This window comes from Xyrauchen texanus, chromosome 2 (genome assembly GCF_025860055.1).
Source record: "Xyrauchen texanus isolate HMW12.3.18 chromosome 2, RBS_HiC_50CHRs, whole genome shotgun sequence".
In the NCBI taxonomy this organism is placed as follows: Eukaryota; Metazoa; Chordata; class Actinopteri; order Cypriniformes; family Catostomidae; genus Xyrauchen; species Xyrauchen texanus.
The window spans coordinates 21,349,638-21,367,668 of record NC_068277.1 but is presented as its reverse complement, the minus strand read 5'-3'; the positions used below and the strand labels follow the sequence as shown (position 1 = coordinate 21,367,668).

The window sequence follows — 18,031 nt, the reverse complement described above, 5'->3', positions numbered from 1 at the left end:
CGACCATCTTCCAAGGTCACACTAGGCTCAAAAAGACCTTGATGATTTGTGAATTTTTTCACTTATCAGTTTTTTAGTTCTTGGGTCAACAATTTTCCAGAAAAATTAGAATTACAGGCTTTGAGAGGTCACATTCTTGAAACACATGATAATTCTGATGGGAAAACACTAATTTCACACAAAACTGAAATTGTGAAAACTTTCACAGATTGATTTTACTCTGTTTGATGGCTTTGGTTTGTTGTTGACAAATACATTTTTTATATGGATGATATGTCAACTAGCTAGTCATTTTGTTTAACCCTTGTGTGGTGTTCGGGTCAATTTTTACCCATTTTTATTTAATTTCTTTAATAAAAATGTTATCCTTCATCTCGGTGGCAAACTTTTCCTACATTTGCAATCTGAACACACAACAAAATTGGACTGTATTCAATGAGTTTAGGCCACGTGACAAAAATGTAACACTAGTGGTGTTCCAGGTCATTTTGACCCACCATAATTAATGGGAAATACTAAAACACAGAGCAGTTATAACACTAAGCATATAACTCTGATTTTTCAGGTAAACTGTTGACTTTATGATTCAAAAAACAGTTAAATGACAAAAACTGAGCTGTGAAAAAAAATTTACAAATTAGGATGGTCTATTTAAGCCTATTTTGACACGTCTAGGTGCTCATTTTGTAGAATTATAAGACGTTTATTAGTTTTATGGCTTTATGAATTGTTCAAAATGCATAATGCCATCAAACCGAGTAAAATCAATCTGTAAAAGTTTTCACAATTTCAGTTTTGTGTGAAACTAGTGTTTTCCCATCAGAATTATCATGTGTTTCAAGAATGTGACCTCTAGAAGCCTATAATATAAATTTTTCAGGAAAACTGTTGACCCAAGAACTAAAAAAATGTTAAGAGACAAAAACTGATCTATGAAAAAATTCACTAATCATGAAGGTCAATTTGATCTACTATGACCCAACTAGATTGTCAGTTTTTAGAGTTTTAGGCTTTTTATTACTTTTATGGCACATATCCTTAATTTTTCATATTGCCAATATGCATGAAGCCATTAAAATTACAAAAATCATTCTGTTGGTTTTCACAATTCCAGTTCTGTTTGAAACTAGTGTTTTTCCACCATAATTATCATGTTTCAAGAATGAGACCCCTCAAATCTTTTAACACAGGTTTTTTTAGCTAAACTGTTGACAACAGAACTCAAACAATGGTTGAGAGACAATGACTGATCTGTGAAAATTTTCACATATCATCAAGGTCTTTTTGATCATATTGTTACCTGTAAAGATGGTCAGTTTTTAGAATTATAAGCTGATTTCATATTATTACTCGAGGCAATGGGGGTAGAGAAGATGCAATAAAACACGATCAAATGTGATTGTGAAAGTTTTCACAATCTAAAACATGTAAATTTACATGAACCGCATATTTGCTGGAAACGTGAAATTGAAGAGCGATTATTTGTCATCGTCCCAACTCATGGACTTAAAATGGCGTGAGAGGAAAACAAACTGCTGTGAAAGAATTCACAAATCAGACTGGTCAAATGAGAGTGGTTTCAGTCTTCTAGGTGTTCAACTTTTGGAGCTATTTGCATCAGAAAGTGAAGAGTCGTAAAATTTAAACGACCGATGATGTGGAGGGTGATGTCCTCCGAATTCACAAATCATGAAGAATAAAATACAACATTATTTACTTGACCACGCCAGCACATAGCAAGTTTATAGCCAAGATTCTTTCAAACTGCAAAATATTTACTGTGTATGTATTTTTTTCCATCTTAACCCATGTCTACAATAAGCATACCAATTTTCTCAAAGTAAAATGAAAATCTTAATTTGTTTGCACTAAGACAAAATCAAGATTGTGTAGAGCTAAATAATGTGAATTAAATTGATTATACAAAATCCATGTGTAGAGCAGAGGAGGGCGTGGTCGGGCTGGAATGACGCACGCCCAGTCCCCAATCAGCCTGATGGGGTGAGGGATAAAGGTGGCCGGTGATGATAGTTGGAGAGAGAGAGAATTATGGGCAGCTGCCCTGTATGTGTTTGTCTTTTTAAATAATTTAATATTATTTATATTTTCAAGACGGTTCTTGCCTCCTTTCCATTTAACTCCCTTACACCATGTTTTAAAGATTTTTAGAAAAATATTCCTCCTCTGTAGGTCCATATGATGGAAGTGAATGGTGGCCAGATCTTCAAAGGTCCAAAAAGCACATGAAGGCAGCATACTTCAGAAGCGATATGATCGGTGTGGGTGAGAAACAAATCAATATGGAAGTAATTTTTTTACTATCAGTCTCCACTTTCACTTCTGTTTTTGGCAATTGACATTCTTTGTGAATGTCGTCAACTACTGGGCAGGAGATTTTATAGTAAAAAAGGATTTCAATGTTTATGTTTCTCACCCACACCTATCATATCACTTCTTAAGATAAACTGTAGATATAACCACTGGAGTCATACGAATACTTTAATGATGCCTTTGTGCTTTTTGGACTTTAAAAGTTCTGGCCACCATTCACTTGCATTGTATGGACCTACAGACCTGAGATAATATTCTAAAAATCTTTGTGTTCAGCAGAAGAAATTTATACACATCTGGCATGAGGTTGAGTAAATGAGATCAATTTACAAATTCGCTCAATGCTCAATCTGACGCCAAGCCAACTTTTATTTAGTCCAATGCTTCATTACAAAAATACATTTGATGGAAGGCAAAAAACTGTAAATAAATTTTCTCATTAATTTATTTTTTTTAAGTAAAATCAATTGTGGAGGGCTGTGGTACAATGAGCAGAAAAAAAAAAAAGTTATTCACCATCCAACACGAAGCAAATCGATTATTCAAATTTAAATACAAGATTATCTTCTGCAGCAACAAATGCAATGTTGATTAAGAGTGTATATGGTCATTTCCATCTGTTGGAATGTTGATAATTTAATCATTTGCATATGTAATTTGTTGTTGTTGTTTTAAACTGGAGAGGGACAGAGAATACATGAAAATGTAGGCTGGCAGAAAACAAACAAACCCCCAAAAAATTTGCACATCAACATTTTAACAGCATGAACAAATATTCTACTAACGCATCAAATACTAGTTAAAAATCATTAACAATTGAAGCAAATTTACAAATTCCAACCACACTAGCTCTATTGCTCAATGTCTTTGTCCAAACCAAAAAAAATCTGAAGAGGTCAAAAAAAAAAAAAACTGAACACATCAAGCTGTTAAATGAACAGAACAAGGTATAGTTCTGTTGTATATGTGTACATATATTTTAGGCATCACTACATGGTCAAATGGCCATAATAACTACACAGAGCTTTTAACTCTGGGGCGGAGGAGGTGGAGGTGCAGGTGGCATCCCGTAAGGTGGCATTCCAGGAATGCCCATCATGGTCACAAAGTTAGGGTCCATGGGTGGTGGTGGGGGAGGGGGTGCATACATCATGCCTGCTGAGCCAGGTGGAGGGGGTGGTGGTGGAGGGGGTGCTCCAGGTGGAAGTGGAGGCTGGACCCCAGGTGGAGGGGGCACCATAGAGCCGCCCATGGGTGGAGGGGGCTGAGCACCGGAGGTGGCCGTCTGCTGAGGCTGCTGCCAGGGAGGCAGGTTTCCAGTAACAGAGGAGGATGTTGTGGTTGTATCTGTGACAGGAAAATCAGTATCAATATGACCATATCATAGCAATGCTCCACCTGCATGTTACTGCAAAGAAAGATTTGTGCACTTTCAAAAGGTAAAAATGAAATACTATTAATGACATCAATGTATACTCACTTTGTTGCCATGGTAGTGGAGCACTGGTTGCCATGCTGCTGGTGGGTGGTGGGGGAGGAGCCTGCTGTTGCCATGGTGGCAGAGGTCCTGAGGGTGGAGGTGGCGGCTGGTTGTTGGGAGGAGGTGGAGGTGGGGGCATCATACCCATTGGTGGGGGCATTAAAGCTAAACACAAAACAAGATTGGAAAACTTTTAGAGCTTTCTGAAAAACTATCGAATGACAAAGCTATGAATAGGGCTGAAAAGACAAGTCATAGAGTTTTGAATAGTCATTTGATCTTATTTAACTTAACATTAGATTATATGAAACTCTAATGAGGAGCAGCACTTCAGTTCAAGTGTGTGATAGACGAGAGGAGGACACATCTCAGAGTCCAAACTTCTCAGGACAGCCTAAGGGTAATGTAGATCGCAAAGTATGAGGGAATTATGCAAAATAAGTAAATATAGAAGCGTCAATATGAAATGAAGTGGAGCTGACTATAAGCTGGAGCAAAACTTGCATGTCAGTGTCTAAAAAGGAAACACATTACTGCATCCTTAAATTGCAGTTTAAATAATAAGCGGGTCATGTAAATAAGCACAAACTCCGAAAATGAGGAGGAGAGATTGAATCTTCTCCTGATAGATGAACTCGCTCACGCGGAGATGCTTGTCCCTTGCACGTGCTTGCTGAAACTTATGATAGCATGATGGCTCACGACGTATTGATTCATAATTCACCGATCAGCCACAACATCAAATGTTGTGTTTTGTAAACCTGAAATAATGTGCCTAATAATGTGTAGGTCCCCCTGATGCGGCCAAAACGAAATACTCAAAAGCCCGTCTGGCACCAACAATCATCCATGCAATGAATCAGCCAATTGTGTGGCAGCAGTGCATAAAATCATGCAGATACGGGTCAGGAGCTCAAGTATTTTTTTCCTGTGAAGGTTGTTTAGAGGCATTTTTAAAAGATGCTTTAGTTATTTTTATTTTATTATAAAGCAAATATTTAATACAGTCTCTTAACTCAAGGCACAAGCTGAATTGTTGGTTAAGATCTAATGTTTAATCCTTGCATTAATCACCCAAATAGTCATATTCTAATTAGAGGTCGACCGCTATGTTTTTTTTTTAAATAACCGCTGACGATATCCAGAGACCAGGGTGGCCGACTCACCTGCTTGGATTGTCACGGACTGACAGTCATGATTTGTGAATCAGAGGCACTTTTGATTCTGGCTGATAAAATACGTGCTTCAGAGGGAGATATTAGATGAGCAAATTTTTGTAAAAACTACAAATTATTATACAAATCTACAAAAGGGCGGCACATTACAACATAAAAGGACTACAGCGCACTAAACTACACACTGCACTTTGTGTCAAAATAAATGCTCCATGTGGTAAATATGAACGTTTTGCCCAAGTTTCTTTTTGCCTTTCAGTGCATTTTACGTCAACATTGATGCCGCTATTGAGGAATCATATGTTTCCACCATCTCTTATTGATCCTGTACTTAAGCAGTAGCATGCAAAGCGCTTGATGTTTTCAAGACTTATACAGAGATGGCACATTTTGTTGCTACGTACAGCTATTTTCTGATTTGGGGTTATCAGGGTCACACTTGTATCGGTTTTTGCAGATTAGACGCTGCTCTGCTAACTTATTCTCTAATTACCCATCTCTGCCCCCGATGCTAGTATGGGAAGAATTTCTGCAATTCAATCAACATCACAAGTTTCAAGAACTTATGGTTGTCTTTTAGGTTTAGAGGATTACAAAATTAAAAAGTGTGGGAGGGGGGAGTTGGAAGTTTTGAAGAGGACTGATGGGCAGGTGCACTGGACAGAATATGGTAGAGTACTATTTGTGCACGTCTTGGCCTCACAATTTAAAATACTAAAATGAATTCTGTATTCCAAGGCATAATTATCTGAAATATTTTTATTATTGAAGACAGAGGTGACCAATGTCATGCTGCTCAGTGCGATTGAAGTCATATTTTTTTTTACTTGCCCTCTGTTGCAAGATTTTTGGGTCAATTATTTTACAATTATGTCTGAAGTGTTAAATTATAATTGATGTTTGCCCCACTATAGCAGTTTTTGGGGTACCAAATATTTGGTCTGTTTTATTCCAAACAACTCAATATTTTATCTTTTACCTTTTTGTTAGCCAGGCACAGTATTCTACTCCACTGGAAATCTAATAAACCTCCAAAAACCTCCCAATGGCTAGTGGATACCATTTTTTTCTGAAACTTGAAAAAGATGTTCTGGGAAAAGTAACTTCTTTAATAAATGGCATTTATTGCTTGCTTCAAGTCTCCTAGTAAGTAAGTAAGTAAAGTTTATTTATAAAGCGCTTTTCACAGATAAAATCACAAAGTGCTGTACAGGAGGATAAGTAAAAACAAACAGTATAAAATGTATATACATATGTAAGATTAAAGTGACACTAGTAAAAACCCATCAACCAAAAGCCTTATTAAATAAACATGTTTTCAGCGCCTTTTTAAAAGAGGCAACAGTGTCTGCCAGACGCATGGACAGGGGCAGGGCGTTCCACAGTCTGGGAGCTACAGACTGAAATGACATGTCCCCTCGGGTCTTATAACGAGTCTTAGGGACTGCAAGCAAGTTCTGGCCAGAGGACCGGAGAGTGCGGTCAGAGGAATACAACTTCAAAAGGTCCAGGATGTAATGTGGGGCCTGACCATTTAAGGCTCTGAAAGTCAGCACTAAAATCTTAAAATCAATCCTGAATTTTACAGGGAGCCAATGGAGATCCATTAAGACTGGTGTTATGTGAGACCTTCGAGGGGCACCTGTTAAAAGTCTAGCAGCAGAATTTTGAACAATTTGCAATTTGTTCAAAGCAGACTTATTCAGACAGATAAAAACAGAGTTGCAGTAGTCAAGTCTTGTTGATACGAAAGCATGAATTATTATTTCCAGATCTTTCTTTGATAACATTTTGCGAATTTTAGAGATGTTCCTAAGATGATAAAAACAATTTCGGACGAGCTGTTTAGAGTGTGTCTCCAAAGACATGGCCTGGTCAAACACAACCCCAAGGTTTTTGAGGCTGGATTTGACAGAGCGGCCCAGAGAGCCAAGGTGCTGTTTGATCAGCGGGATCTTATGGTCTGGGGCAAAAATCAGAGTTTCAGTCTTGTTTGGGTTTAGCTGTAAATAGTTTGTGGCTAGCCAGTCTTTGATGGAGGACACACACTCTAAAAACAGAGACAAACGATGAAACTCAGACTCGTTAAAAGAACAATACAACTGGACATCATCAGCATAGAAATGGTATGATACATCCTTGAAACAACCAATAATTTGACCAAGTGGCAAAATGTACATTAAAAACAAAATAGGACCCAAAACTGAACCTTGTGCCACTCCACAGGACAAACTGGTCACATCAGACTGTACATTGTTCACAGCAACATTAAAGGTTCTGTCATGAATATAGTAAGAGAACCACTGAAGGACAGATCCTGATAGTCCCATCTCATTATGAAGCCGATTGATCAGTATACCGTGATCCACAGTGTCAAAAGCAGAAGTCAAATCAAGAAGTAAAAGTACAGTGTAGTGGCCAGAGTCCGCTGCCATAATCACATCACTAGAGACTTTGATAAGGGCTGTTTCAGTAGAATGTAATTTTCCAAAGCCAGATTGAAAAGTATTAAACAGGTTGTGCTGCTCCATAAAGGAGGTCAGCTGGCATGCCACTACTTTTTCCAAAATTTTGGAGATAAATGGAAGTTTAGATATGGGCCTATAGTTTTTAGGTTCTGAAGGGTCAAGATTGGGCTTTTTAAGGATCACACCCTACTTCCGGTTTAATTCATGTGTATGTATATATATATATATATATTTTGTTTAAAGTTTATACACATTTTATATTGTCTATTGGTATTACTACTATCTTTCTATATTTATTAAATTATTTTAGGGGATCCAAGTTTTATGTATGTTTTGTCTAAAAATGTAAAAAAAAAAATAAAAAAGGGTTAACAAGGTGTAATCTATTGTTGGAATAACGTTTGTTTTAATAACTATTTGAACATAAAATAAAAGCTTCATGGAGTAATTTTTGAAGCCATTTCGCCCAGCCCTACCTTAAAAGGGTCATTAAGCACTACAACAATTTTTGAGATGTTAATAGGAATATATCACAAAAACACATATACATGTCTTGCACACAAGGGAAGAGAAATTCAACATTTGTCATTTTTAATTTCAAGAAGAAAAGAGTTCATTTATATAGTGTTCGGCAAATTTTCTTATACCGGATTTGAAATGAAGAGTCAACATCACAGGGCGTGACTAAAAGGTTTAGCTTTCCATTGAATTTCAGTGCCTCTACATTACGGGTGTTCTCGATATTATTCATGAGAAGGCGTGGCCTTTACCCTTTGACAAGCAAGAGCTGCAGGTTTGTCAGTGCTTCAAACTCTCAAGCACCTCAGTTGAGAGTGTTGATTGTACCATGAATCGATTCCTCTCAGAGCTGCTGACAGAAGAATGGAATTTCAGTCAAAGGCAACACATTTTAACCGTTTGCGCAGCACACATTTATGTGTGTTTTGAGATGCGGTGAGGTGGACCGTCTCTGACTGGGACTTGTATGCAAAAAATACTTTATATAATTCGATATTTACCACATTTCTTTTGAATTTCCAGAAAAAGAAAAAAGAGAAAACTAAATCCTAAATAAGTCTTTACAAAACTGCATTGGGGCCCAGACACAGCCAATGCAGTGGTGTCTGAGGGAACTTCTATGAAAATTACAATATTTTAGTAATCAAATTATCAATTGAGTGCAGTTGGATATGAATGTTATAAGATGATATGTTCATTTTGAATCATAATGAAGGTATATGTGTGTATGGGCTGTCAATCGATTAACATTTTTAATCAAATTACTCGCATATACAAATATTTGCTCAGAAAACCCCTTATATAACAATTATTCAATATATAATGATTATACATAGTTATCATATATAAATATATATATATATATATAAAATGCAGATAAATAAAATGCATTACATTCTTGTAATAGAAGAGTTAATCATTGATAAGACAATACAAAAGCGGCTTTAGAATACAATGTATTGTTTACTACCATATTATTGATTATAAGTCAATCATTGGCATACAGTACACAGCAATCCAGTTCACAAGTGAATTTGTCAATCAGTTCGAGATTTATTATGAGAGCTTGTTTAACCCTCTGGGGTCTTAGGGTATTTTGGGCCCAGGAGAAGTTTGGACATGCCTTGACATTTGTGCTTTTTTCAGTTGCTTAAAAACATATTAATGGCTTAAGTCTGATAACACTGTATTTAGCACAAACTGGGCTACAATAATATGTGAGCAACGCGTGTACAGGTTTGTACTTTTTAGAAAACGTTAATGCGTGGTTTTTGAAAAAACTAAAATTTTAAGTCACTGAAATAAGGTCATATAACACATACTAAACATTTGTCCACAAGACTTTTGAGGTCTGAATCTTGTAGCCTAGAGTTTTTGCTACAAAATGTGAAAACCATTCTGATCACTCATTCATACAAAACAATATAGTAATTAAACTTTTGTAAGACAATTTTAGTGTTGAAAGGTAATATGCGAGTAGGCGTGAATGATCATGAATATGTATTGTAATTCACACGAGAGACAAAGACCCCTCCCCTGAGGCATAGAGAATGAATGATCCAAATTAAGTTGTAAGCTACAAAGTAATCTGACTATATATTTTCTTTACATAAAGAAGTCTCTTCTGCTCACCAAGACTGGATTTATTTTATCCAAAATACAGAAACATTGATATTCTGAAGTATTTTTACAATTTAAAATAACAGTTTTCTATTTAAATATATTGTAAAATGCAATTTGAGATCAAAGATGAATTTTCAGCATCATTACTGCAGTCTTCAGTGTCACACAATCCTTCAGAAATCAATATGCTGATTTTCTAATATGGGCATATTTAAAGTACATTTTACTAATTTAACCAACACATATTTGCAAGCACAAGCTTTGTTGATAATGAGGCATTATAAATGCTAGATAAAATATAATCTAAACATTCATATTATTTTTATATCATATTACATATCATATTTATATTATACAGCATACAAATTAAACACCTGCTTAAACCGAAACAGCATTTAAATGTAACTAAAACTTGCTTATTAGGACACATTTCAAATGTCAATACATATATATAATTATACATACACACAGGAAATAAAAAGTCTGCAAACCCCTGTTAAAATGTCAGGTTTTTGTTTTGTAAAAGAATGACAAAGATAAATCATGTCAGAACTTTTTCCACTTTTAAGGTGACCTATAAATGAACAATTCAATTGAAAAACAAAAAAACTTTGTGGGGGAAAAATTAAAAACCTTACAATAACCTGGTTGCATAAGTGTGCACACCCTCGTATAACTGGGGATGTGGCTGTGTTCTGTTAACCAATCACATTCAAACTCACGTTAAATAGAAGTCATTACACACCTGCCATCAGTTAAAGTGACTGATTAATCACAAATAAAAGTTCAGCTGTTCTAGTCGGATTTTCCTGACATTTTCTTAGTTGCATCTCAGAGCAAAAGCCATGATCCGCAGAGAGCTTTCAAAGCATCAGAGGGATCTCATTGTTGAAAGATATTTACATTTACGCATTTTGGCAGACGCTTTTATCCAAAGCGACTTACAGTGCAATTATTACAGGGACGAGCAACCTGGAGTTAAGTGCCTTGCTCAAGGACACAATGGTGGTGGCCGTGGGGTTAGAACCAGTGACCATCTGATTAACAGCCCTGTGCTTTAGCCACTACGCCACCACCACTCCATAAGATATCAGTCAGGAGAAGGGTACAAAAGAATTTCCAAAGCATTAGTTATACAATGGAACACCGTGAAGACAGTCATCATCAAGTGGAGAAAATATGACACAGAGACATTACCAAGAACTGGACGTCCCCTCCAAAATTGATGAAGACGAGAAAAAAAATTGGTCAGGGAGGAAGAGGCCTACATCAACATTAAAGGAACTGCAGGAATTTCTGGCAAGTACTGGCTGTGTGCTACAAGTGACAACAATCTTCCGTATTCTTCATATGAATGGGCTATGGGGGTAGGGTGGCAAGACGTAAGCCTTTTACAAGAAAAACATCCAAGCCCGGCTGAAGTTTGCAAAAACAAACATCAAGTCTCCCCTCTGCACGTGGGAATATGTGTTATGGTCTAATTAATCCAAGGTTGAACTTTTTGGCCATAATTCCAAAAGGTATGTTTGGCGCAAAAACAACACTGCACATCACCCAAAGAACACCATACCAACAGTGAAGCATGGTGGTGGCAGCATCATGATTTGGGGCTGTTTTTCTTCAGCTGGAACCAGGGTCTTAGTCAGGGTGGAGGGAATTATGAACAGTTCCAAATATTAGGCAATTTTGGCACAAAACCTTCAGGCGTCCATTAGAAAGCTGAAGAGGAAGTTCACCTTTCAGCACGACAACGACCCAAAGCACACATCCAAATCCACAAAAGCATGGCTTTACTAGAAGATGATTAAAGATTTGGAATGGCCCAGCCAGAGCCCAGACCTGAATCCAATTGAACATCTGTGGGGTGATCTGAAGAGGGCTGTGCACAGGAGATGTCCTCGCAATCTGACAGATTTGGAGCGCTTTTGCAAAGAAGAGTGGGCAATTATGGCCATGTCAAGATGTGCCATGATAATATACTCCTACCCAAAAAGACTGAGACTGTACTAAAATCAAAAGGTGCTTCAACAAAGTATTAAGGGTGTGCACACTTATGCAACCAGTTTATTAGGAGTTTTTTTTATTTTTCCCCGCTCAAAGATTTCAGTTTGTTTTTCAATTCACATTAAAGGTGGAAAAAGTTCTGACATGATTTATCTTGGTCTTATTCCTTTACATCACAAGAACCTGGCATTTTAACAGGGGCTTGTAGACTTTTTATATCCACTGTATTTGTGTGTATACACACATACATACATACATATATTATACACACTATATAATATATATATATATTTTTTTTTTACATAATTATTTTCATATTTCTTTACATGCAGATATCCAAGTATGGGGGCATAGAAGCCCTTGTGACTGAGGAATGATACTGTATGGGGTTCAGGTGTATCTCCAGAGAGAACCGTTTGAAAATGTAAAAGTCTGAATGGACAATTTTTCCTATTTTCATTAAAGTGAGAAAGACTAGGCTACAATCTAGTAATTGTTTTGTCTTTCATCCTTGTCAGAGATGATGACATCTGAATAATTTCACAAAATTAGAACTGAAATCGGTTTGTTTATTATTAAAGGCTTGGAACATGCAGATTAATAAAACTAGACCATAATGTTTTTTCTTTATAAATTTAAATGCACTCTGGAAACACGCACCTCATGTTTACGCACATGTGGAGAAAAGAGGACGAGGGTGCGGCCCGGGACAGGGCATCAGTGAAGCGTGTTTCAGTGCTAGATTATTCAAGAATACAGCGCAGAAATATCAGCTATGAAGTAACCGGCACTGTTGTTTTGTTGCGCTGCTCACTAGAGACGATGAGAGGGCGTAACAGTCGTCAAGATGTCTTTCAGTCAAGATGGAATGAACTTGGGTCCGGACATTGAACGCGGTGACCTGTGTAGCGGTGGCAATAGCAACTTCATACAGTCGGAGGATGCGTTTCCACTGACACAGAAGAAATCCGCACAAAGCCACTCCCAACGCTTACCCCGCGCTGCTGTCAATTTAACAATCCACCTCGCGAGCTTGACGCTCTGCTTCCATAGGAAGGAATTGAAATGGCTCGCTCACATTCGCTCAGCACGCGCCAGTGGAAACATACGATAAGAAAGCCAAACTGCTAGTGTTTTTAGCAACATGCATGTCTAGATGTAGAACACAGGCTAAATATCGAAAATGACTCAAAAGCTTATCGTCGATATCGTGGATTTTTTTTTTTATCACGATAAATATTGATATCATTTTAATCGCCCAGCCCTACGGTTAACATTGATTGTCCCCGACAAAAACGCTATCAATTGATCCATACATCAATCCTTAATATGAGTGTGTTAACCAATCTTAAGCACTTATATTTGTGAATCAACGACATGGAATAACTCCAAAGATATCAGTGTTAAAAACATTCACATATTTTCAAGAGTAAATGGCTTGGGATTTGCATATTAAATTACAGATATATAATGACCAGTGTGGATCTGTGTACTTTAATGTGAGCTTACAAAACAGCGTATAATTTATTTGTGCATACTGTTACTAGCAATTGTGAAAATCTTTGACGCCATTAACTGTATGAGTGAAATAATGCTGAGTGACTAATTTAATTGAGTGATTAATAGTTGATTTGTTCTCTCAGACAGCAACGTTCAACCCATTTAGTTGGAATTTAACTTTGCAAGCGACTCAAATCTTTACAATTCATCATACTCCATGGGCAACTTACAGATTGCTTGCCCCCCTTTCAAAAATGGTTGTGTGGCAGGCTTGAGCTGAAAGGAGTGTTTCAGGACCCTTTAAACAGATCGGCCAAACAGAATTTTTTTTAGTCGATTCAATAATTAAATTCAGAACATCAAATGATTTATCAGCCTCTGCGATATATCTGACGACCACTAGTTCTAATAATTGCTAGAAAGTCGATTATCCATATTAGTGGTGCACCGATCAGGAAATTTGAGACCAATCTTTTTAAAAAGTGCCATTTGCCACACATTTGCAAGGTATATTCTGCAGTTATACGTTTATACCCAAACAGTAAAATGGTTACACTTTACAAAACATTCCATTTGTTAACATTATTTACCAACATTACTGTAGTTAACATTAACTAACGAACTTAATGTTAGTTACAACTTATACCAATTCATTTTTAAAAATCAACAGTTGTATTAGTTAAAAATAATGCACTATAAACTAACAATGAATAATTGTATTTTTATTAACTAAAAATGATTAATAAATGCTGTAAAATACATTGCTCATTGTTTGCTCATGATACCGAATGCATTAACTATTATTAAAGAATTTTTTTTTTTTTTTATAAAGCGTTACCAAAATTACATGAATTGTGAATTGCTAACATTTATTTGTATTGAAATGTTATGAATAGTTCTGTAAATATCAAAAGGTCATTGTGACATACTGGTAAACAGTAAAAACCATGAGCATCACACACAGAATAGACATGTTCAAAAATAAGATATATCCATTACAAGCTCTAAAACTGCTCCATTGAGAAATCATTAATATTTACGGTTTGTTTACCATCTTTGGTGTCTTTTTGTAACACAAATCACTAATTATTAAGCCGTTTTTTTTTTTTTTTTTAGAGTTAAACAGTTATATCTGTTATTAGTGGCATTGCGACCAACATCAGTCTGGTTTAAATTGGGATCCTCAATTAAATTGGGAATAGCGCTGGGATGAGTGACTGATGAGATATTGAGAGCACCTGGAGAGCATGTATGTTTCATTGACACCGAAAGTGCTCATGTTGATGGGAGTGAAGAAAAAAAAAAAAAAAAAAAAAGAGCTCATGATGGCTCAAACAGTCTATCACTCCACACAGCGTCTGATTGTCACATGTACTCAGATTTGTAGTTGCATGTTTATTTTGTTGTTTAATTTGTTTTATAACCATTTGCAGTCTCTTTATCCTCTCTGTGCAGCAAGTCAGAATTACTACTGTAACGACTCTAGAAACTTAATATTCAGACACGTGCAATTCTTACACATTTTTTAAAACAAAATGGCATATTTATTTGAATTACACCATGTCTGAAAGTTTAAATTTGTGAATGCTTAGAACTGAAAACAACTCACCCTCCAAAGGCCACTCTGTCATGCTTCAAGGGCTGAGCAAGTGCTCATTCATTAGAGTAGCAGTGTGATTCCTTGCCTGCTGCAAAAAAAGTTCGGCTCAAATCTAGGCACGATCGGCCGATCCTTGTCTTAAAATCCATGATCATGCCTAGATTTGAGCCAAACTTTTTTCATGACTAGGGCTGCAACTATTTTGATAATCGACTAATTTAACGTTTATTTGGATTAGGTTTGCACAGATCTATATCGGCCGATCTTCATCTTAAATTCATGATCGGCGATCAGTGGCAGATCGGCGCACCCCTAATCCAAATAAACGTTAAATTAGTCAATTATCAAAATAGTCGCTAGTTGTAGCCCTAGTCATGTATGCACTTCACCAGTCCTAAACATTGATTTCAATCTGGACTAGTACTCACCCATGGGGTGTCCAGGTGGTGCTGGGCCTTGGCCCATTGGAGGGGGAGGCTGCATCCAGGGGGGAGGCATTCCATTGGGGTTTGGAGGCATGGGAGGGCCACCCATGTTTGGCATTGGTGGAGGGAAGTTATGAGGGCCACCAGGACCCCCGTGCATGCCATGGAAATTCCTGTTATCAGCAGGGCCTGAATTCATCCAAGGTGGGCGATTCTAAAACAAAATTTTAAAAACACAAAGGTTTGGAATAATGTACAGATTTTGCTCTTATGGAAAGAAATTGGTATTTTTATTTACCAAAGTGGCATTCAACAGATTGCAATGTATAGTCAGGACATGTGAAAAATTACTATTACAATTTGAACTTAAATTTTGAACTTCTTAAACTACTTCAAAGAGTTCTCATAAAAAATAATCCTCAACATGCATCAATGACAGCTTTGCATTCTAGCTGTCAGTTTGTCCAGATACTCGGGTGACATTTCACCCCACACTTCCTGTAGCAATTGCCATAGATGTGGATGTCCTTTCTTAGTCTAGCTGATCCTACAAAAGCTCAATGGGGTTAAGATCAATAACGCTCTTCTCTGCCCACTCTAACCTTTTCTTTTTGTTTTTCTGTTTCAAAAGTGGCTTTTTCTTTGCAATTATTCCCATAAGGCCTGCACCCCTGAGTCTTCACTTTACTGTTGTACATGAAACTGGTGTTGAGCGGGTAGAATTCAATGAAGCTGTCAGCTGAGGACATGCGAGGCATCTAATTCTCAAACTAGAGACTCTTACATCAAACTGATGTACTTATCCTCTTGTTTAGTTGTACATCTGGTCTTCCACATCTCTTTCTGTCCTTGTTAGAGCCAGTTGTCCTTTGTCTTTGAAGAGTGTAGCGCACATCTTTGTATGAAATCTTTCAAGCATTTTCAAGCATTGTATAGCCTTCATTCCCCAAAACAATGATTGACTGACGAGTTTCAAGAGAAGGCTTTTTTTCTTTTTTGACCTAATATTGACCTTAAGACATGCCGGTCTATTGCATACTGTGGCAACTCAAAAACAAACACCAAGACAATGTTAAACTTAATTTAATGAACCAAATAGCTTTCAGCAGTGCTTGATATAATGGCAAGTGATTTTCTAGTACCAAATTAGCATGACTATTCAACAACAAGGCATTGGAGTGATGGATGCTGGAAATGGGGCCTGTCTAGATTTGTTAATAAAAATAACTTTCTTCAAATAGTGATTGTGCTGTTTTTTTTTTTACATCAGTAATTCCCCGACTATACTTTGTGATCAGTAGAATACCACTTTGGTGAATTTGACGCATTTCCTTCTGAAAAAGAAAAATCTGTAATTTATTCCAAACTTTTGGGCATCGATGCATTTATACCAGTGTGTGTGTGTGTGTATATATATATATATATATATATATATATATATATATATATATATATATATATATATATATATATATATATATATATATATATATATATATATATATATATATATATATATAAAACCGTTAATATGGACATTATATGATTCATTGCTGTAATGTGTAATGCTCTTTTAAGAGTAAGCAATTTAAGCCATATTCTTCAGGAGGATGTTTTACTCATCCGGTGCATTTGTTCGTACTTGTTGTTGCTGGTTGTTGGTGGGTCCTGATTGACGGGGTCCACTAGGGTGAGGGTTGCTGTGGCCCCCACTAGAGGCAGGGACTGGAGCCTCTCCAAGCTCAGCCATGAGGGACAGGTACTCTTTATCCATTCTGGCCTTATCCTGGGCAGACTGGGGTGGTTCGCCTGTCCGAGGAGCAAAAGAACTGCGGAGAAGACAGATCCGATTACATCTATTGTGCTTCCCGAAATTTTCTAGAGGGCTTGAATTATATCCAATGTCTGACATTGCTAAAAGGCAGTTGAGAACAAGATTTCTGGCGGTTCTGTTTACCTGGTGTATTTGCAGTCAGAAGAAATGTGACCAGCTCCACCACACTTTGTGCACACAGTTGTGTTTGTGATGCTGCGAGGCTCTGTGCTCTGCCACGGACGCAAGATCCTGAGACAGCAAGACGTACATGAGTGACTATCGATGAACGTCTACTCGCATACTGCTCTGAGACGATGGTACAAGACATGCCATTTCTCACCTGTTGTCATCCTCTCTTAGAGTGCCGTTGAGTCGTGCCAGCTCCCTCAGCTGCATCTTTCTCAGGTCATTCTGGTCCTCTGGAGTCTCAATTCCCTGTTTGAGGATGTTGCGGATCTATGTGGACAAATCAAGAAATGCAGAGAAGACAACTTAGTGGTAAGTAAAAAGGTTCCTGGTTGCTGCAGGAGTAGAACCCAGTTTTTGTACCAGTTGTCTTTTGTATGATGCTCAAATTATCAAAATTGAAAGCATTTCTAATTGAGACAAAGACTAACAAACAAGTCAGGAGACTCACCTGCTCTACAGCCTTCTTGACATTCTCCATGGTGTTAGCAGTTACCAGGGCATGAAGAGGTTCATCCTCTCCTGGGAGCATTTGTCCATCCTTACGACCCACCTTACCTTCCTTCACTGAGCCTTTCCCACGGATCATGATCTTCGCACAGCACTCCTTCTCAATATTTTTCAAAGTGTTGCCACTGGGAAAGCCAGAACCAGACAGATTAGATTATTATACAGAGACTAAGGAGCACAAACCACCTTTCTGTGTTCAAAAACATCAGGAAAAAAACTTGTAACTCACCGAGGCCCAATCAGAAGTCCAACAAAATTGATCTCTGGATATTCATCCTGAGGAATCATCACTTTATCATTGACCCGAGTAGCTGGGGGTCTGAAAGGGAAGTTCAGATTAGAGAAAAAAATATATAGAACTAGTAAATCTGTTATTACAGACCCAGAGAGAAGG

General features: G+C 37.2%; 1 protein-coding gene across 2 annotated transcripts in view; it reads right to left on the bottom strand.

Moving 5' to 3' along the window:
- Window positions 1–2,674: 2,674 nt before the first annotated feature.
- The window catches only part of LOC127656728 (splicing factor 1-like), a 28,868-nt gene continuing 13,511 nt past the window's right edge, over window positions 2,675–18,031 (bottom strand). For both annotated transcript variants that reach the window (XM_052145209.1, XM_052145214.1), the window contains 8 exons: window positions 17,867–17,956; window positions 17,579–17,762; window positions 17,282–17,397; window positions 17,083–17,190; window positions 16,768–16,954; window positions 15,129–15,339; window positions 3,812–3,976; window positions 2,675–3,678 (listed from right to left, as the gene is read on the bottom strand). In XM_052145209.1, coding sequence (XP_052001169.1) covers window positions 3,359–3,678; window positions 3,812–3,976; window positions 15,129–15,339; window positions 16,768–16,954; window positions 17,083–17,190; window positions 17,282–17,397; window positions 17,579–17,762; window positions 17,867–17,956 — 1,381 coding nt within the window. In that variant the 3' untranslated portion in view covers window positions 2,675–3,358. The remainder of the gene's footprint in view (window positions 3,679–3,811; window positions 3,977–15,128; window positions 15,340–16,767; window positions 16,955–17,082; window positions 17,191–17,281; window positions 17,398–17,578; window positions 17,763–17,866; window positions 17,957–18,031) is intronic.